Source organism: Sardina pilchardus, chromosome 2 (assembly GCF_963854185.1).
Source record: "Sardina pilchardus chromosome 2, fSarPil1.1, whole genome shotgun sequence".
NCBI classification, from domain to species: domain Eukaryota; kingdom Metazoa; phylum Chordata; class Actinopteri; order Clupeiformes; family Clupeidae; genus Sardina; species Sardina pilchardus.
The window spans coordinates 27,841,291-27,862,553 of record NC_084995.1 but is presented as its reverse complement, the minus strand read 5'-3'; the positions used below and the strand labels follow the sequence as shown (position 1 = coordinate 27,862,553).

The 21,263-nt window shown below is 42.8% G+C and overlaps 3 protein-coding genes across 4 annotated transcripts in view; all 3 read left to right on the top strand.

Annotated features, from left to right (window-relative positions):
* Positions 1-3,081, top strand: part of LOC134068515 (fizzy-related protein homolog) — an 11,123-nt gene extending 8,042 nt beyond the window's left edge. The window contains exons 11-14 of the mRNA XM_062524182.1: positions 1-43; positions 682-786; positions 1,103-1,195; positions 1,554-3,081. The exon at positions 1-43 is cut by the window's left edge and continues 191 nt beyond it. Of these exons, the coding sequence (XP_062380166.1) occupies positions 1-43; positions 682-786; positions 1,103-1,195; positions 1,554-1,595 (283 nt within the window). The 3' untranslated portion in view covers positions 1,596-3,081. The remainder of the gene's footprint in view (positions 44-681; positions 787-1,102; positions 1,196-1,553) is intronic.
* A 5,322-nt stretch (positions 3,082-8,403) lies between these two features.
* On the top strand, positions 8,404-11,827 carry fem1a (fem-1 homolog a). The gene has a single exon (XM_062524169.1). It carries the CDS (start codon positions 8,575-8,577, stop codon positions 10,426-10,428), a length of 1,854 nt encoding a protein of 617 aa, XP_062380153.1. The 5' UTR covers positions 8,404-8,574; the 3' UTR covers positions 10,429-11,827.
* Positions 11,828-17,982: 6,155 nt separating this feature from the next.
* Positions 17,983-21,263, top strand: part of LOC134068495 (receptor-type tyrosine-protein phosphatase S-like) — a 79,129-nt gene continuing 75,848 nt past the window's right edge. The window contains exon 1 of one of the 2 annotated variants that reach the window (XM_062524155.1): positions 17,983-18,247. The gene's annotated coding sequence lies outside the window, so the exon portion shown is untranslated. The remainder of the gene's footprint in view (positions 18,248-21,263) is intronic. The other variant, XM_062524147.1, reaches the window with a different exon arrangement.

The window sequence follows — 21,263 nt, the reverse complement described above, 5'->3', positions numbered from 1 at the left end:
CCAGGTCTGCAACCTGGCCTGGTCCAAGCACACCAACGAGCTGGTACGTCACCGCCGGCCACACTGTGCAGGAAAGGGGAGGGACGCACCAACAAGGGGAAATAATAATTGAATTATTATTAATAATAATAATAATAATAATAATAATTTAGCTTTGGACAAAGGTGTCAGCTAAATAACAATAACCATAACCACCAATATAATAATAATAATAATGATAATAGTAGTAGTAGTAGTAATAATAATAATAATGATAAAAAACACTTGATGCTTGACGTCATCATCGACATGTAGAAAATGCCCATGGCCGAGGAGAGGACAGCTAAAACAACTCTGGGTGCACAGTAGCTAGTTGCTGCAAGCTGGACAGTGCCAGGGATCTGGTCCGCTCTGCTGGGTCACATGTTGGAAGAGCCTAAACTCCCAGTGAGCTTAGAAACACTACTGATTGTGTGAAGCTGCTGCACCAGAAGAGGTTTTCCACTCTGCGGATAGAGCACACTGCTGCAAGTGTGATGGTGTAAATTTGAAAAAAGAAAAAAAAAGACAGTTACACCTACAACCCCTAAATACACACACATTGCAACACTTTCCTTTTTCATTGATCCGCTCGGTGGTGTGAAGTCGTGTGTGTTTGTGTGATGTGATGTGACGTGACGTGTGGTTTTGTCTCCTCCCCAGGTGAGCACACACGGCTACTCCCAGAATCAGATCCTGGTGTGGAAGTACCCGTCCCTCACACAAGTGGCCAAACTCACGGGCCACTCCTACAGAGTACTCTATCTGGTAAGGTGTCTGGAGACGGTCTTATTAGCCAGTAAAGTTATGCAAAAATGATTTCCGTATTTATTTTTGTGTAGCTAATATAATGTTGGATTGCTTTGGAATAAATGGAACATGTTCTTCTGGGCTTGAAATGTGCAATAGACCTCTTTAAAAGCTTTGAATATAAAATGTAAAATGTGGAAGCATATCACTAATTACTAGAGTAGTCCATTGGTCATAGATTATCACCATTGGTGGATGTTGTTTAACAGTGCATGGCCTTTCAGTCAAACTGAGGATTAAATGTTTTTTGTTTTTTTCCCCCGTCCGTCCTTAGGCAATGTCCCCTGACGGAGAGGCCATTGTGACCGGGGCTGGAGATGAGACTCTGCGCTTCTGGAATGTCTTCAGTAAAATGAGATCCACCAAGGTACATGCAGACGCCAGTGACTCACCTGTCCCTGAACCTGGAGATGGGCAGTGAGCAGGAGCGCAGAGCAAATTAAATGCAGAAATTGCAAGCGGTGTTCGGTGGATACAGTGAATGACCCCATTTACACAAACACAAATTATCTGAGACCTAACGGCTAATTTTATACCAATGCGCCTGTGTTAACCATCGAAATATGATATAACAATTTTTGCATGCATAGGAAATTGAGACCGCAAAAGACTCTGTATGACCATCTTTTGAATAGGATGATAATCTCTGAAGCATAACTCACCCGTTGAACATCTTTAAGTATTTACTGAAATATTTGCTAATCTAATAAATTTTTATCTTGTAGGAATCCATATCCGTTCTGAACCTCTTTACAAGGATTCGATAACGGAACCATATTCGGTTGGACGGGACTGACGGACCCTCTGGGTCTTTGTACACTGACTATTGCACAACCAGGATGACCTGTGGAACGGCATATGTCCACGGCCCTCTTCCTCAGGTCCCTTCTGATTGGTTGGTCAGGGGATGGAGACTCCTCTCTGGCCTTGGAGCTTGTTTCAGAGACTTGTGCAGGACTGCCAAATACTGACTCTTCATGAACAATCTGACTTTCTGTCACCATTGTGCTCTTCAGCCAGTTGTTTTTTTTATTATGTTTTGTTTGTTTGTTTACCTTTTGTATGTTGAGGTTTATTTTGTTGGTTGCATATCTTTATGTTGTTTGCGGTGACAAGCTTTGTGCCTACTGGTGAAGTGTTAACTGAAGATGGTTAACACACTCACCTCAGAAAGAGACCTGGATAGGGATTGAGGTGTGCAAGGAATTTTAATTGACTGTCCATTTATTTACCGAAATACTTTTTAAACTTCATTTTTAACAACTGACAATATTGTCTAAAGTTTTTTCCCACCCAGCCCAAAACAAAACTATTCAACTAACAAATTTGAAAAAAATATTACTGAAAATTCCATTACTTAATTTGGTGTGTGTGTGTGTGTGTGTGTGTGTGTGTGTGTGTGTGTGTGTGTGTGTGTGTGTGTGTGTGTGTGTGTGTGTGTGTGTGTGTGTGTGTGTGTGTGTGTGTGTGTGTGTGTGTGTGTGTGTGTGTGTGTGTGTGTGTGTGTGTGTGTGTGTGTGTGTGTGTGTGTGTGTGTGTGTGTGTGTGTGTGTGTGTGTGAGAATCAGGTTCAGTAAATTGACTAATTGGGTGAATGGCTGTAATGTACAAAATCTCCAGTTTGTTGTTAGTTCCCCCTGCCCATCTCACCGTTCACCCGTAAAACCAAATGACACATTGCATTACCCACTACATGGTTTCATTGAAGTCCTCTATTTTGTGTCGTTAGTTCATCCTGAAGAATCTGGCTCGCTTTGATTAAGGGACTGTTGCATTAGCCCACCGCTCTCTGCTCAAATCAGTGGAACTTCTTTAGAAAAAAAAAAATAAGGTCTTTGGTCTTTGGCACTTTTATTTCTATTTTAAGAAAGGAATGCCATGTGATTTTGAAGCAAGGTTTTGAGTGGAGTTACTTGTACGTTTTTTTGTGTTTTATTTGTTTTAAGTATTCTGTTAAATCAGGTTTGTGTCTGTTTTATTGTAGCGTAAATGATTGTATGTGTGAATGAGTGTTATTTATTTGAGTTTACCTGAGAAATGTAACATTGTGTGGATACATGAAGAGTTTTTGGTTTGTATGTTTTTTTTTTTTTTTTTTTTTTGCCTATGGAATGATGGATGGTCTATGTTTTTTTTTTACCCTGAAAAAAGATGGCTGCCAAGTCAGAGTAATGAATGTTACTGTAAATAGTTTAATGGAGAGACACTGATTTCTTACATGGGAATCTGAATTAAAAGATCAAAGTCCCTGTTGATTTGTCTGTTTTTAGCATTGTTTGTTCGTGTGTGTGTGTTTGTGTGTGTGTGCACATGTGCGCTGAGAAATGTGTTGGGGAACACAGAATGTGTAAAGGGAGAAACTTTACAAATTGTACATTTGTTTATGAATAGAGTTTGTTGTGAGTAAGCTTATACTGACCAGGACCAGGCCTGTGTCATCCACGGGGTAGTGTGCTCTGCTGTTTATTCTGCACTTGTCTTGCAGCCTATTGACCTCATCCCTTTCCAATCTGTTGCTAGTGTAGTGCAACACTAGATTGCATATCTGCCAACACATGAAAACAGCATTGCAACCATTTACAGCTAGACGGTTCCTTAAATGTACTGTACTGTAGTGTAGCATAGTATGGTGTGAAGGGTAGGCATCAGTCTGAAAGCATGTTTTATATATATTTTTTGTATTCTGAATTGTTGTATATATTTGCAATCATTCTTTTGCATGTTTCATGATCTCATTCTGACTTCACTTCTGCACTGCAATGCCGTTGAAGGTAGATTTTCAGTAAGGACCGTTGACTCATGTTCAGGCAATGCAGTAGAAATAGGTGTTAGCTTACAATGAAAACATTGATGTTAGGATGTCAAAAGCACACTTCACTATCAGAATTACTTTTCATAGGGAGAGTAATTTCTAGGCTACATTGTTGAACAGTGTGCATTTCAATGCCATTTTAAACTTCCACAGAATCTAATCATGATGAAATGTAGCCCTTTGCTTTTTGCCATTAAGTTATATTAAGTGGAGAAAAATATTCCATTAATTGTATTATTTCCCCTCTCTTGTCTTGAATAGGCTAGGCTGTACAGTAGTAGGTTGACAGAAACAACAGGCTATTAAACCATTTTTCTAATCCACATTACATTAAGGGCACTGAATTAGCGACCGTAGTCAAAGCTTTAGTTTTTAGTTGGCTGCTGTATTCTTTTCCATGAGACTGAGAGGACCTATGTCCTCCTTTAACCCATTGCCCACGTACCAAGTTCAAGAACAGGGTTCATGTGAAGAAAATAATTTAGGATTAAAGCCCTGTTTTGAGGATGCAGACAATGGGCCTGGTCTTTCTTACAGTGGAAAACTGTTCAGTGAAATAAGATGCCCTGAATCACAGACATATTGTAATATTCAGGTGCAAACAAGCTCATGGAGGAACTACAGCATCTGGCTTAAGGCTGACACAAAGGAGGAATATTACTATGCATAATCCTCCCACATGTCCCCGTTGAGCCTGGATGTGAAAGCTTATCCATCATTAAATGAACAGGCAGGACAGGGATATATGAACTTCACCCTATAGCATTGTCATTTTTACATTCAGTTTTTACAATTCACAAGTCATACTGGTAAACAAGTATGTCAAACAGAAAGTCCGAGTATGCTTATATCCAGAGTCATATAGATAAATGTATCCATAGATATATACGTATGTCTATGCATGTATCTATATGGCTCTGCTTATATCTATTGACACAAGATATTCTACAATCAACTACAGAAGAGACAGGGAGTATTCTAAGAATGCTATTTCAAACACCATACATTTTCTTTTATAAAATACATGCATGTTCTTCTGTAAAGCAGATTATAATAATAGGGGGTTCCTTAAATCATATTAATAATAATAATAATAATAATAATAATAATAATAATAATAATTTAAAAACCCTGAAAAGCTATAGCAAATTATTAAGATGTCCTTTGCTGACAATTCCTCATATTGAGAAGCGGTGAGGTACAATAAGGACTCTTGGGCTTTCAAAAGAGACATTGCCTATGGCCCCAAAACGTTTTCAACAATAAGGAAGGAGTAATTGAATTATTTATGACCTGGCATGTGTATATCCCAGACTAACAAAGGCACCCCCAATAGGCCTACTTGTATAGTGATGAAGTGAGATTAGGGGAGGAAAGGGACGAAAATCTCGATTCAAATGCAAATAAAATCTCTTCAGTGTGTAAAATGGATATCAAGACTGTGTAGCCTACGCCTACAAGTGGGTGGGACTGAAATTGAAGGCTAATAGGACAAGGGAGGGCAACAACACATTTTTAAATGCTAAAATGCATATTTTTTAATTTCCTGACATGCTTCCTGAAGGGAGTTTTTTTTTTCTGCCAGTCGCTGCAACTCATTTGTTTAATAACGAATACCCAGTGCAAACATTTGCTCGCTGTTTTGCAGGCCTTTTTTCTCTTCAGCTTGTTCCCAGTATCACATTGGGCAAAGGCTTGGCCACTCCAAGCATCTTGACTGCCTTGGTGATTATCCCAACCATGTAAAATATAACCGATATTCAATTGGCTGATTCCTGACATCGTCATCAAAAATATTCCATCCCTCTTTCGTGTTTGGACAGTATATAAACAGACAGAATTTCATCTTTCCTGTGGCACTTAGGAACATCACTACGTGGATCGAAAGTGGGTGGGAATCTGCCACGATTGACATTTGTTCAATGGCAGCTGTAGACGGCGCAGAGAGACTCGCACGGTTTGAATAAAATGGCCCGAGAGAGTCACCTGTTGATTCTGTCCTGATATGGTGAGTACCGATGGAGTAACTTTAAAATCAAAGAGAGATCGACATCTGTCTTCATTCTCTTCACCGGGAAAACTTAATCGATTTAGTCGATGCAAAGGCTAGTAGCCTATAATTGGCTGTTTAGCCTACGGGCTGTGGTAGCTTAAATAACAATCGGAATCTAGATATCATATTTATTGGCTAAATGCTTGCAGTAGCCTAGCCTGTTATTTATGCAAGGCCTACATTTGTAATTGAACTGATTAAATTGGTCTATGGCTTAAAGCAATTCTCTCAGAGAGGCACTTGCATTTGTGTATGTGTTTACTAAACTGCTCTTAAAGGCTAGACGAATCGTTGTGAAATGTTTTGTTCTTTAAGGTCTTTTTTGGACCCCGAACTTTCATGCAACAGGTGGCAGATTGTTTCAGCCGGAAGACAGAATGGCGAATGTCACACGTGCAAAGTCTCGCTGTTGGGCGTCTTTCAGCACTGAAGCAGAGAACAGCTCCCACAACAAGTCGTGTCGTTGGAAGGTCTGGGAGATATCAGTACTAAGTAACTAATTGTGAAGATCTGTCGATCTGTCTATCTGTCTATCTGTCTATCTGTCCTATCTATCCATCTATCTATCTATCTAGGCTATCTATCTATCTATCTATATGTAAGGTAAAGGCCCATAGGCTATGTTTATTAAGAAACAGGCTCTTCAATCATTTAGTTGACAAGAGTATTTCTGAGAGCTATTCCCAATACGTTTACAAGTTGATAAACAAGGTTTTTCCATATAAAGGGCAACATAGGTCAAAACTCAAGCTTACAATGTATTGGACAGCCCCTGAAACGTAGGTGTCCTTACCATGGAACAGTGTCTGTCCACAGACCCTTCCCCCATCTTCCCTTTTCTTGTTAAATTGACACTCTCCACCCCCCGCTCCGTCTGCTGCCTCAGCTCTGTTGCATAGCTACCAGATCTACCCTCAGAGCACTGACGATAAACAACGATGACTTGGGCTATATGTTTGTATTTTAAATGCTAGAGCTAAACGAGTTTAACTTAATGACATCGTGGCCATTGTTGCCTTTATCGTGGTTTAGGCTATGTTTTGCTTTGCGAAAAGCAGATGAAACGGGACAGAGACTTTCTCTAGAATGTTGTGTTCTGCGATTCCATGTCAGTTTCATCTTTGTTGTGAAAGTAACAGAAAATGATCACCCCGAAGACCTTTTCCTCACACACACACACCAGTGGTTGATTATTAGAGTTCCCCTCCCCCTCTTCTGTCCCTCTTTAAAAAGGGGATGTAGGCTTGGCTTATATGAACAAAAGGAAAGGATGTCTGCTTATTTAGCAGGTGAAGCAGCAGCGGAAATTATTATCAGGAAAAAGGAGGATAATGTGATGTAAAAGAGTGAAGTGTTGTGCAGATGGGATACATACGAAAATGGGGTGTAGGCCTATAGTCCATAAACCTGAAGGGCACAAGACTCTATCTTACCTGGTGGACTTTCACAGCCAGGAGGTTTGGGAATTATGCACTGATGGATTGATTGAGTTGTAGAAGATCTCAGATGAGAGATGAGAATATTCTAAGATGAAGAGGACCTATACCAGTAAAATGTACAGTTACATTCTAGTTGACAACCTGTAAGAACCTCTGCATTGTATTTTTTGTTTCATTCCTCCTGTAGGCCTAGAGTAATGGGGACCTGGGTGAAGAAACATGGAGACATTTTGCTCTGGGTGCTGAGTGGAAGACTAGTGATTTTGTTGTGAAACTGAACAAAGACACTAACAACAAAGCCCAGTCTACCTCTCAGCACAGGGTACAGGCCTGCAGTGTCATTTGTTAAACCGCAATAATATGTTCTCATGCAATGAGAGGGTGAGTCCATTTCCACAAGATATTCCACTTGTTTGTCTTTTACTGAATGTAAACATGAAATAAAATGAATACAAGCCCTACCTGATCCATTTTTAAAGTCATGATGTAGGCTATAATAATATCTACAAAACTGCTATTATCTGTGATGCTTTTGTATTTTCAATGACGGATCAATTAAAAAATTGTAAACCTTCATTGTTCTGATTTTCTAGTTGTGTATGATTGTGAACTAAATCTTTAGCCTACATGTCCTTAACATTGACAAGAGCACATCATGCTGTTCCAGTGAGCTGTATGGACTAAAAGGTAAAATTCCTTATTTCACTATGTTAATTATAGTTCTACTTTAATAATACTAGTCTGCCTCAATTGTAAGGCCTAGTTGTCCTGCTCAGCTGGTTTTGGAAAGGTAGGGTGAGGGTTGTATGTAGTAGCCTAAACCAAAACATAAAAGGACTAAGCCTGTCCAAAGAATCATAGAACGCATTTTTTATTATTATTATTATTATTATTTATTTTAATTGCTTTAATCTTTAGATCATTAGGCTATATACACAAAGTACCTCCACGAAAAATCATCGAATGATGTTCGATGACTGACAAGGCTGTCACGAATTCCATAATTAGATAGTGAAGTCACATTTTGTGCTATGGACCCTGGGAATGTAGTTTCCCAGTATGGCTGGTCTTGCTGCGTGGTCGTTGACATGACTACAAGTACCGACATAATAGAGAAGCTACTTCCGTCTGGAGCAGGTCCAATGCCTGATAGGTCTGCTGGGAAATGAATTTCTGAACGCTGGAACGTAGAGAGGTGGACTGCTGAGCTATTGTTTTTTAAAGACTACATTATCCATGATGCTCAGCGTAAATGGTAAACATAGACCTGTCAAACAACACAGATGCCATTTTGAAAGTAGCCTTAAAATGGCAGAAAAATGCAGGAAAGAGGCAGGGGCACTGCCAAGGTTTCTTCTCTTTATTTGAATAACCAAGCGCTACCCCGCCGTTCTACTTTTTTCGGGGTTTAATGGAGAAACAGAAAGACGAGCGCAGGTAAAATGGATATCACAACTGCGGTATTTAATGCGGCGAGAGATGGTAAACTGAAACTTATCCAGAAGTTGCTGAGCAACAAAACTCCGGAGGAGTTGGAATCGCTTACCGAAGAGAAGACCCAGGGAGGTACCCCACTGTTGATCGCTTCTCGATATGGACATTTAGAAGTGGTTGACTATTTGGTCGAACATTGTAAGGCTAGTGTTGAATTGGGGGGCTCTGTAAACTTTGATGGCGAAACGATCGAGGGCGCCCCACCTCTGTGGGCGGCTTCTGCGGCAGGTCATCTGCCAGTAGTTAGAACTCTTCTAAAGCATGGTGCCTCTGTCAACAACACAACTTTGACCAACTCCACTCCTTTGCGGGCTGCCTGCTTTGATGGCCACCTGGAGATCGTTCGCTACCTTGTCGAACACCGGGCAGACATGGAGGTAGCTAACCGCCATGGCCACACTTGCCTAATGATCTCGTGCTACAAAGGCCACAGAGAGATAGCGAAGTTCCTTTTGGAACGGGGAGCAGACGTGAATCGTAAAAGCGTTAAGGGCAACACTGCCTTGCACGACTGTGCTGAATCTGGCAGCCTAGAAATTATGAAAATGCTGCTGAAGTGCAACGCTAGAATGGAGAAAGACGGCTATGGCATGACACCTCTCCTCGCCGCTAGTGTCACAGGCCACACCAACATTGTGGAGTACCTCGTTCACCAGCCTCGAGCCACAAGGGAGGAGCGCATTGATGCCCTCGAACTGCTTGGCGCAACCTTCGTTGACAAGAAACGTGACCTGTTGGGAGCCATGCGATACTGGCGCCGGGCCATGGAGTTGCGGCAGCCAGGAGACAAGACTGGCTCACTATCCAAGCCCCCTCCGGGACCCCCTGTGCCTGCTTACGACTGTGCCCGAGAGGTGAGCACTGCAGAGGAGCTGGAGGCCCTCATCACTGACCCAGATGAGATGAGGATGCAGGCACTGCTGGTGCGTGAGCGCATCCTTGGGCCCTCACACCCAGACACATCCTACTACATCCGATACAGGGGCGCCGTGTATGCTGACTCTGGGAACTTCGAGCGGTGCATCAGCCTGTGGAAGTACGCGCTGGACATGCAGCAGAGCAACCTGGATCCGCTCAGTCCCATGACAGCCAGTAGTTTCCTGTCATTTGCCGAGCTTTTCTCCTTTGTCCTACAGGACCGCGCCAAGGGCACCTTGGCCACGCGAGTCACCTTCCGTGACCTGATGGGTGTGCTGTCCAAGAGCGTGCGCGAGGTGGAGAGGGCGGTGGCCCAGCACGACAACCCCCCCGAGGCCTCGCAGTTCACCAAAGCCCTGTCCATCATCCTGCACCTGCTGTTCCTGCTGGAGAAGGTGGAGTGCTGCCCGGAGGAGGAGCACTGCAAGCGTCAGACCGTCTACCGGCTACTCAAGCTCAACCCACGGGGCCGCAACGGCTACACCCCTCTGCACATGGCCGTGGACAAGGACACCACGTCCGTGGGCCGCTACCCCGTGGGCCGCTTCCCCTCGCTGGCCGTGACCGGGCTGCTGCTGGAGTGCGGGGCCGACGTGGACTCCCGGGACTGTGACAACAACACTCCCCTCCACGTCGCCGCCACCAACGGCTGCCCCGAGATCATGGCGCTGCTGGTGCGGGCGGGGTCCCACTTTGACGCCACCAACTCCCAGCGCAAGAGTGCCTACGAGCTGCTGGACGAGCAGAGCAGCGGCCGCCACGCGCTCCACCCACTCAGCTACGTCACACTGCAGTGCCTGGCCGCCCGTGCCATCGAGAAGCACAGACTGCCCTACAAGGGACTGATCTCCGAGGAGATGGAGGCCTTCATTGAGCTGCACTGACCTCACCTGCCCACGCCCCTTATTGACCACCTTCCTGCTCCACCAGTACCTCACCACCCCGCCCCCCCCCCCTCATGGTCCCCCAATTCCCACCTGCCCCCCCTACAAACCCCCTATCCCTCTGAGCCTCCCCAAACCCCGCTCAGGCTTAGACCAAATGAAAGCAATAATCCCAGGCCACTAATCGCAAAATAATGAAAGGATTTGTACTTTGCAGCAGTGTGTGTTGAGATCTTTCTTTCCTTCTCTCTGTCTGCCTCCGGATTATTCTGTTGCAGGGCTTGTGAATAGGTAAAGACACTTTTGATGTGCTGTGGTGCTTTTTGCAGCAAGCAGACGGCTAGACGTGATTTGCGCACCTCGGTTCATTGATCAGTCTTCTCTCCCTTATAGGCTGCGACAGGTGAACACTTTTGCATTGGCAGTGATTCTGTGTTTTATAGTATTTAATTCTGAAGGTGGTGGCTTTAGCATCAGTTTCAAATCTGGGCTTTTTGCTTCAATTAGGAATGATACAAGTAAACCTTTTTGACATTTTATTGCATGGGCATGGGTACAGAGAGCTGAGTGGCTTGAATAGTGTGCTTTATTCTGCCTCTCATCTAATGCAAGTGAATTTAATGAACATTATCAGGGCAAAGCGGTTTTCTCTTATTCACCCTCCAATGTAATTTAGCTTGTTAATCTCATTTTGTTTTACATTCAGCGGAGTGGTTTAAAAAGAAAAACTGTGCCAAATGATTTGCCTCAAGTTCTCTCAACGATTTCTGTGTGTTATCAGACATTACTAGCCATTAATTTACCATTATCCTGAATGGGCCCTATGTTGTGATGTTGATAAGTGGGAACTCTGTCATGGCAAGCTTTGCCACTGCTCTGGTGGCTTGGATTACCTGAGTGAAGTCACACTTGGTCACCTGAAGGCAGAGTCACATCATAGGATTGATGGTTTGCACTTCATGAAATGAGATTAAATTTTTTTTTTAGGACTTGGCACTTTACCCATCATAAGGTCATCCATCGTCGGTTGCTGAAGTTACATGGAAATCTATGCATTATTATGTTGAAATGTAGTGCTATTATCAGCTGTATACGGATGACAACAGTTTTGGCAACCTGGTTTACAGGGTATGATAATGACTTTACTTTTACACCCTAGTCTTATTTTTACCCCATTTGTGTGTTCCAGTCAACTGAGTCGTTATCTGCGTTGTTTGTGTGTGTGTTCAGTTAAATCTCACCTGGTTTGACAGCACTTTGACAACACCCTAACCCTTCTCCTCTGAACCAGGGACATTCTCAGCAACTCCAAACTGATTCAATTAATTTAAAACCATTACTTCTGAACACAAAACATGTTTTGAGATGCCTGAATAAAATTCAGTATCCCAAACAAGAACTTGTGTTTTTGAACTTTCTGTCTTAGCATAGTTACACTGATCGCCTTCAGATGCAATGCCTGGCAACCAAACATACTCTTAGTGCGAAGGTAACTTGAGCTTTAGGGCGAGAAGCCACCTCTTTTAGTGCTGCCATATCTTATATCGAGTAGCCGACCATTTGATTCAGTGGGCTCACTGGGCTTTCTAGAATAACTGGGTCTTCAGATGTGCAGTTGTAACGATGCAAGGATTGAGTGGAGGCTATCTGCTTACGCCCTTGCTGGGGCTCTAAATAATTGCTCTCTTTTGTCACGGCGGTATTATCTTTGTGTTGCTCTTCAGAAAAGTATTTCCCAGAGTAGCATCTATTTATAAATACATTATGACAGCAATAGCCACACTAAATATGAGGCTTCAGCAGAATGAGATTGAGTTGCCTCACATTCAGTGAATGGGTTAGACATGTTGGTCTTGTATTAGGGGATGGGGATGTTTAAGCAGAGTAGACATGTAACATATCTGTATGAACATGAACACACACACACACACACACACACACACACACACACACACACACACACACACACACACACACACACACACACACGTGCATCCATGCAGAAAAACTCTCACACACACACCAGTCATTTTCACACCAGTCGGGCATTTTCACTATAAATGTTACATCACATTGAGTGGAATTATTCAGTCTTATCATGTGGAATAAATTGCAACAGCTGGGATTGCTCATGAACTGGACCCCCTTCCCTCCCCCCCCCCCCAGTAGTCTATAGACAGAGTGAGCCTGCGGTAATAGAGGTTCAAATGATCGCGGCATTCCAGCTGCAGGCCTTTAAAAGTGGGGTGAGCGAGAGCTCTGCGTGCTGCTTTAATAGCACATCGAAAGCAAGCCTCACTGGGCCTCTCCCAAGACATGAGAGAGGAAGAGAAAGAGCATGTTTTGCCTGTGAACACCTCCCTAGACAATGAATCATATTTAGGTCAACCTCCAGGAGACAGCCCTGCGCTGGAATGGGGAAGCGCTAGGTCAGGGTAGTGGAGTCTCACTCTGTCTTTTTTTTTCTCTCCACAAAGAGCCGGTGTCTAATTTTTTTCCCTTCTTGTCATCTGTCTACGCTCCTCGCAAGCATGGCATGAGGTCCCAACCTATGTTTACAGACTGAGGGCGATGCACAAAAAGACCAATGGGAAACTTGAGCTTGCCACATCATGGCTGCTTACCATATAAATAGAGTGTGACAGACGTCAGTGGGAGGGGGGGATTTGTGTGTGTGGGGGACTTAGATGGCAAGTCTGCCCCGCGCCCCTTACCTACCATTACCACTATTTTAGGTCCTGGTGGTCCCATGTGGTAAAGTGCACGGGTGTAAGACAACCCCTCAGAGTGTGTCAGGGAGGGCATGTTTGGTGTCATGCTTTTAATTAGGTTTCCATTAAATGATTGCCAGATAAATGCAAGAGCATTTTCACTCAACCAGGTTCAGCTTGTCTTGCTCTAATGATTGTGGACTAGAACTGTTAGGGATGTGAGAAAATATCTACAGTTTTCAAAAACACATATCTCTTTATTAATGAATAGTTTCCAAGCAGAAATTTGTGACAGGCTGATTCTTTTGTGATGTAATCAATCGTCCGACATTTTACTCTGGTAGTGGTAAGGGTTTATTATTATGATCTATACTTATGTTTTTAAAAAATGATAAAGGAAAATCACAATATATTGCCTTGCCTGTAGTATCACAATATAGGGATAATGAATTTAGAATGCACCCGCTTGCCTTATCTCTACAAAAGCACCCAACCCCTCGTGATGAAACAATGTTTTTTTTAAAGTGTGGGGATATACTGAATATGAATTTGAATACCTAGGTTATTTCAGCCCTGTGAATAGGGCTAGCCTGAAAATCTGTGCATTTGTGCTATTCACTCTGAAGATGATTTCTCTACCCCTTCAGAATGGCCTTCAGATGACACATCACAGTCACATCATGATACATCACACTCACATGGTGATACATTACACTCACATTAATCATAATCTCAAGTAGTGTCTTGTATGGATAGATCTTAGACAGTAAAACAGCTTAAGACATATTGAGAACATATAAATCGTATCAACTACTCAGTATTGTGTTGATTTCAGTTGACTTTAATCAGGTCTGAATTTGTGTTTAATCGGCCTCTCCCTAATGGTAGACGGCAAAATGTATCAGACTTATACTTGGTTCACCAGGTCTATGTATAGGTCATGGTTCAGCAACGTATGGTGGAAAGTATGGCATGTCAATTCAGTAGGGTATATGTTTTAAGAGAACATGTTTAAGTTGTTTAAATTGATTCATCTTGATGGTAGAAGCCAACACGTATAAGCCATATGGTTCACCAGTATCACATAGCACTATGTATGGACTGGTGCATTCCACTATCCAGTCCAGTGGGCCAGTCTGTCTTTGGACAAGGCTTATAGGTAGCCCCATAACACACAATAAACTGTCACATTGCCAAAACTGTCAGTAGCAGCAGTGAACATAACCTATTCGATCTCTGAAACTCTGAAGGTGGGGAGAAATGTACCATCCAAGAACCTAATTCTGTTCTCTGGAAACAGTAGGAGCCATGATCCTCTTTGGTATAAGAACACCTACAGTATAAGGCTATAAGGGACATCACCTAGATACAAAGGTGATGTGCCTTATAGGTGTTACACCAAATGTGCCTTATAGGTGTTCTAACACCAAAGGTGCCTTATAGGTGTTCTTTTCACCCTTGTTGAAAATGCTGACGGGATGGGTGAACTGAGAGTGCATGCACACACCCATACATTTACCAATGCACGTACAGAGGCAGTTGTAGCCCAGCAGACCGATGCTTCAATCAGATGCCTGGGCAGTGTATGCATGACCGTTAACAGATCCCAGTGGGTCAGGAGACCCTGAGCCGCTTCACTCCTAGAGAACCTGGGCCTGCATCCTCAATGCAGAAATGATGTCAGAAAGAGCTGCCACATGGTCTTTGAGAATAAGAGTAGCTTTCCCCTGTTGAAGGTGAAATTATTTAGTGAGCCAAACCGAAACCTAAGTCCACCGAAGAGGACTGTGATGACTTCATAGTGTATAAAATGCATAGATAGAGCCCTGACGCTCTGAATGGATGCCACCACTAAATCAGACCAGCCTGGTTAGTGTTCAATGAGTTAACTGGGTATGCTCTACAGCGTCCAGAAATACATCCCACCCTCTTGCCATTCAGCTGTTTTTTGGAACTTCTGATCATGTGGTGGAGACATCAGTTTGCTGCAACTCTCTCTTTCTATGCTCTGGGTTTTACCTTCAGTAGGTCAATGAACAAGGCACACAGCCTTATTGAGGCAATTCTGTGAAGTAGCACACAGAACATGAACATCTGAACATCTCTACCTGACAGCTTGGGAAGAATAAAATTACATTTCTAAATCCAAGTGTCACAACCACTGAAGTGGGCTTAACATGACAACAAAGCAATTTTTGAAAAATGCTTGTTTGTTGAGATATTTTTCCCCCTGTTGTTCTGTATGTCATCTCCTTCATTGCTCTGATTCGTGTTGGGTATAAAATTGCATCCAGAGGCATTTTGATTGGCATCTGTTGGTGATGCCCCTTGGAAATACCTTGAACCTTGTCCAGACCCTTGTCAATCTCAATTGAGATAAGGTCTTGTGCTAACCAGGCCACAAGAGGACTTGATTGGCTGTAATCGCTTCCGATAGGATAATGCTTTTGGGTCTGAGTGCATCTGTCGAAATGAGGTCACATAGATAGATAGATAGATAGATAGATAGATAGATATTTGATTGATCCCCAAGGGAAATGTAAGGTCCCAGTAGCACCACACCACACACAACATACTGTACACTACCATGTAAACAGGATGATGAAATAACAAATCGACATGACTAAAAATAAATAACAGTAAAAAAACACAGAAGATACTAATACATGAATAAATGAATGTACTAATGATACAAGCATGAGGTGCTTCTCATACATCTGCAAAGTCTTGCTTGTCTTATCATTATTGGGCATTGAGTGTAAATTGATGATAGAAAGAATCTGAACAATTTTAGCATATACTGCTACCCTGGAAATCCAGAATTCAGAGAAGTCAGTAAACATTGGCCGTAGTGTTATCTGATTGCATGGAAGTACGGAATCAGTCAGAGTAAACATTGGTCATAGTGTTATCCAATAGCATGCAGTGAGATTTTCAAATGATGGTGCTGCCCCTCGAGTTGGGCCTCAACTTTTTAGATTACCAGGGTCTGGATTTTCTTACTCATCATCATCAACCCCTTAAAGCATCTGCAGCATTTGCCACTTTTTGGTGCTTTTATAGACAACAAGGTGCGGTCTTCATCTTCAAAATCATTTGGAATGTGTATGATGTGACAGAGATTGTTAGCCATTCAGAATGTGCACAGATTACCTCCGTCTTTCAGTCTTGAACACCCAAAAGCAACAATAACACTATCATCACCAGTGAACATCAGTTAGTGTGTTGGTAAGCTATGTGTGTCACCATGATATGTTGCATGCTTGTTAGGTGTACTTTCAGACCAAAACTACTCACTGATGCCCTTTCTATCTTGAGCATGAGAGTGAATTGGGGATAATCCTGACATCATGTGGTGGGAAATGTTCCTACAGATATTTATGTATGCATTTAGGAGGACATTGGTGGCAGCACAACAAAGCTACTCCTCTAATAAGTTCTTTCCATGGGGCAAGGCATTTACTGCCTTGGCCCGGGCAGTTGGCAGGCTGGCCTTACTGATTGCTATGCTGAGTGAGTGTGGACTTTCTTTCCTGAATATCAAGCTTGATGTAGTAAACACTTTCTCTAACAGATAATGTATTACCCCCTAGTGACCCTACCTACAAGCAAAGGATAAGTCCACACAAGTATGAATAATTTTACTCCCATCTGTATATGCCATAGTCAAACTCAAATCACCGGAATAATCGGCAGGAAACTCAAACGTTTTGCCACAAGGTGGCAGTAGATACAAATTCATTTATCCAAGGCTGTTTTTGTCTTGTATTGAACAGCCTACCATCTGATGACAACAAAGACCTTTTCTAACTGTCTGATTGAAACAAGTTCTCCTTGTGAATGTTTATTCACCATCTAGCACAGGAAATGCACAGCAGCCTTTTGAGCGCATGCAGCCCTAATGTGTGCAGTGACATAAAACTGACATAATATAGGCTCATGCTCAATAATCATGGAATATATTTTGAGCAGAACGTTGATTAAAAAAAGATCTTAAGAAAAATGCATGATTAAGTTGTTAAAACCTATGCAACTTCGCAATTCAGCGAGATGTGCAGTAGTTTACATAACCCATCCCTATCTCACCCATCTCTACATAGACCCAACAACACCCAGGCCTAATTCATTCCTCTTCCAGGTAGACCATGCTCTCTCTGTTTCACGTGTGTGTGCTGTTGCCAATTCTACTTAGTTCTGCAGAGCAGGCCTCTCTAAAGGTACACCCCACAGTGCTGGAGCAGTGTGCATACTACAGTGCCTTTTAATTTCCAATCTGGGCAAGTACATCAATGTAGAACACACCAGTGGAGCTCAAATCTGTGTCAAACGGGAGGGTGGAATAGCCTGATGAAGGCTATGACTGTCTCTAGTATAGGGGTGGAAACTGTGTCAGCTGGCACAGCTTTCTGCTGACTTGGCTGGCCCTAATGCTGTATGCTGCAGATGAACTCCTGGATTACAACAAGGGGAAGAGAAGGTGAGGGGGGTCACACTAGACACCATTTTATCACAACACTGCGAAACACGCGCGATAATTTTTTAACAGAAATACAGACATTTTAATTAAAGAGGGAATGTGCTTCATTATTGCTCATTTAGCCTAAAATATTCAGATTTAACCAAAATGACGCATGGTCGACAGTTTTAGCCAGTTCATGCCAAATGAACATAAAATGTGTTGTGCCCAGACTGACCTCAAGCTCTTTCAGTTCACGAAGCATGCGCCCATAGGTTGCCATTGGCGAGAGAGGCCTTCATCACATCACCGCGAGTAGGGTGTGTGTGTGTGAATAGGGAGGGTACCAAGGAGGAGGGCTGAGAGAGTATCGATGACATCAACCACCATTCTCCTACACCGCACAGCCTAACGGAGGCTTCTCGAAATGGGGACAGAAAGATAGCAGCCCAGTGAGATAGCGCAGCTTCACTCACACCGGGTTTTTTTTAAGACATTTTTTTTTCGTGAGACAATTCGAGCATCTCAAAATTGTGGAAGAAAGCGCGGAGATACCGGATTATAATTTGTCAGTCTCCCCTTACCTCCCGCTCCTCATGAAGCCCCTATGAGGATGGCCTCATGAATTTGACCAACAATACACGTTTTTAAGGTGAGTGACAATTTTAAAATTATGCAGCCTGACTAGTTTTGATATCGGTTTACAGTAGTAAACGAAATATTAGCCCACAAACAGCCGAGGTGCTCTTTACTCAACTCTGTTCTTTATGCTCACCTCGGTGGGTGCAATGTTGGATGTAGCTGTCTGCACGAGAGAGAGAGAATTCCCCGTGTCTTTCGACTAGAATTTCATAGTCATCTAAAGTCAATAATGACAGAAATAGCCTAATAGAAAAACAGAAAGCCGAAGATTGTGCAGGTTACCCAACATTTGCCTCGAACATGATATTGTTTGCCTATGCGGTTGGTGCAGGTTGTCGGTGGCATCCGATGCTCGTGCCACCCAGCTGTATCCCACAGTCTCATTGTTCGTTTAAGAATACACGGGGGACCCCTCAATCATCAACGGCGGCGTTATTTGCCTTTGTTCTTCTTTTATTGTTTTGCATAATGACTTCAGTTGAAACGTGATGGTTTTCTTTCAAAAACCTCCCCAACATGAGCGTGGGATTCCGCACAAAGACTTCTTTTTAAATTACGCTCGTGGTAACTGCCGACCAAGTGACCGATGCCAGGTTTTTCCGGAGCGTAGGATACTCTGTGATTGCAACTCAATGGAGGCCAATACGGTTTGTGGACTGGCTGATGAAGGAAATTGTAGGCCACACATCAGATTATAGTGTCGGCTTTGATTGTTTTGCGTTTTAGTCCAACAGTTTGATGAATTAAATTTTCAACTGATTGTCAGTGTGCGTCGCACAGATTGTGTATTTGAATTAGTCTGGCCAGTGCAGTGCAATGTTTTGTTACACCTGAAGTGAATCACACAGGATCATATCGTTGCTCAGGTTTTCGATAGCCCATCTGTGCTTCTACCATATCAGAATCGCATCGGACTAATGCTCTCTTGGTGAAACATGGATGTTTGGGTGCCTTGGAGATTAAGATAAAATGGCATTATAGGGCTATGCTATTTCAGATGGTAGAACACAGGCTATAGTTTAGCATAACCTGGGAAATGAGCTTTTCTCTGATAGATTAATCAGACCGTTGCAGTTCACCCTATACTGAAGTCAATACTTAGGTTACTCTATTGTTTGTATCCTGTGTGTGTGTGTGTGTGTGTGTGTGTGTGTGTGTGTGTGTGTGTGTGTGTGTGTGTGTGTGTGTGTGTGTGTGTGTGTGTGTGTGTGTGTGTGTGTGTGTGTGTGTGTGTGTGTGTGTGTGTGTGTGTGTCCATGCGTGTTTACAGAAAACCAGTTCTTCATATCACCATAGGCACCTCCTGTGTCTTGTGTTCACAGCCCCAAATTGAGTAGAACAATAATGTTTTGGCCAAAGTCAATGAGAAATGAATTGTGAAGAGAACAGGGACTCCAGACATGTGTGAGGTTCGGTAAAAGGAAATTGAAGGCTTACCATTTTCTTGTTCATAATTTTGGCTGGCTGTCAGAGATGTGTCACGGTTAAATGTGATCTCATCTATCTCCACAGCTTGCATATTCAAGTTAATTAGATCCAAAGAGTGAACAAGGTTCACTAAACTGTTTAGGTCCACTGGTCTGCTCTTTCCACTCTTCTATCGTCAGAAACACTGAAGTTCAATTACTGAAGGGCATGTTTGTATTATGGACACTCCCATTGCCCTGCATGCAAATTTGTCACTTGACAACCATTTATGGCAAATAAAAGCATCAGCTGTGCAGAAAGGTCTGTTTCTGCTCGTCACTCTGTGTCTATGGAAAAAATGAAACAGGTGAGCAGGAATGCAGATGTGGTATTTTTCTGTTGCCCACACACATGTTTGAGAGTTGTGAAGGGGCAACATGGAGTTATTTTATTTTTATCTTTAGATGATCTTCCCATACTCAGGTTAGCAACATTGCTCTGTATTGCTAAATGCATGGTAGGGAAAGTGGAAATGGTTGCGTGTATGCCCCCATGTGTCTCCAAAATGTAACCTCGATCATCCCTAAGAAATATCTGGTCTAGGTTAAAGATGAAGCACAGTCCAAAACCACTTTGCATTCGTTTTTGTTTTAGGCCACGCAGCCAGTCTGTCATATGTGGCGTCAGTGAATCACCCTGATATGTTGTTCAGGCAATAAACAAAGCTGCCAGATCTATCTGCTGTGGACAATCAAGAATCAAGCATTTCTCGTCTGGCTTGTTCTCATTTAGCCTCTCCAGTGTCATAAAAGCACTAAGTGTGTGCCTTGAGTGTATTGTTGTAGTCATTTACGTTTGCATCCGAAAGGAAAGGTCAAGGCCATGCTCCGTGTCCACACTGCATAAAGACCGAGCACGCTTTGGCTGACACTGACACAGATGTGTGTTTTGGGATGCCATGTTCATTTCACAGGAGAAAAAAAGAAAAACATTGTAGATGCTTTCCTCTTGACATTTTACAACTTCATATTTGGCTCCGCTTAGTGCTGGCATGCCAGATCCAGTTTAACATGGAGAGAGGATGTGGTGGGAGGTGGTGGGAGCTGTCTTGATGACTGACGTAAATGGATGGAGAGATAGTGACAAGTGTTAGATGTGGGTGTGCATGGAAAACACTCTTTATCTATGTTAGAAAATGTTTGTGGGCACAGAATTAATTCATCCCGGATTAAGATCATTTTGTAGATGAATTCCGTATCCTCCTCATGAAGTGTCTATGAATTAGCTTTAAACATGGGAATATTATAGTTGAGATACTGAATATATCAGTATGGCCTGTTTTTTTTCTCAGTCGAGAATGTTTGAAATAATAAGACTCTTAGTAACACTGCACACTACATGTGCACTGCAGTGTGTGTGTGTGTGTGTGTGTGTGTGTGTTTTAGAACAGAAATGGCAAAGGTTTATTATCCACAGCAGTATCACAAAATTTAATGTCTGTGCCTCTTTTTATGGTTGGTGAAATTGTGTTCTCTGATGTCATGGTAATAACTGTCCCAGTATGACATGATGATGGGCCCTCAGCGTAGGGTCTCTCTGACCTCTGACCCCTCATGGTC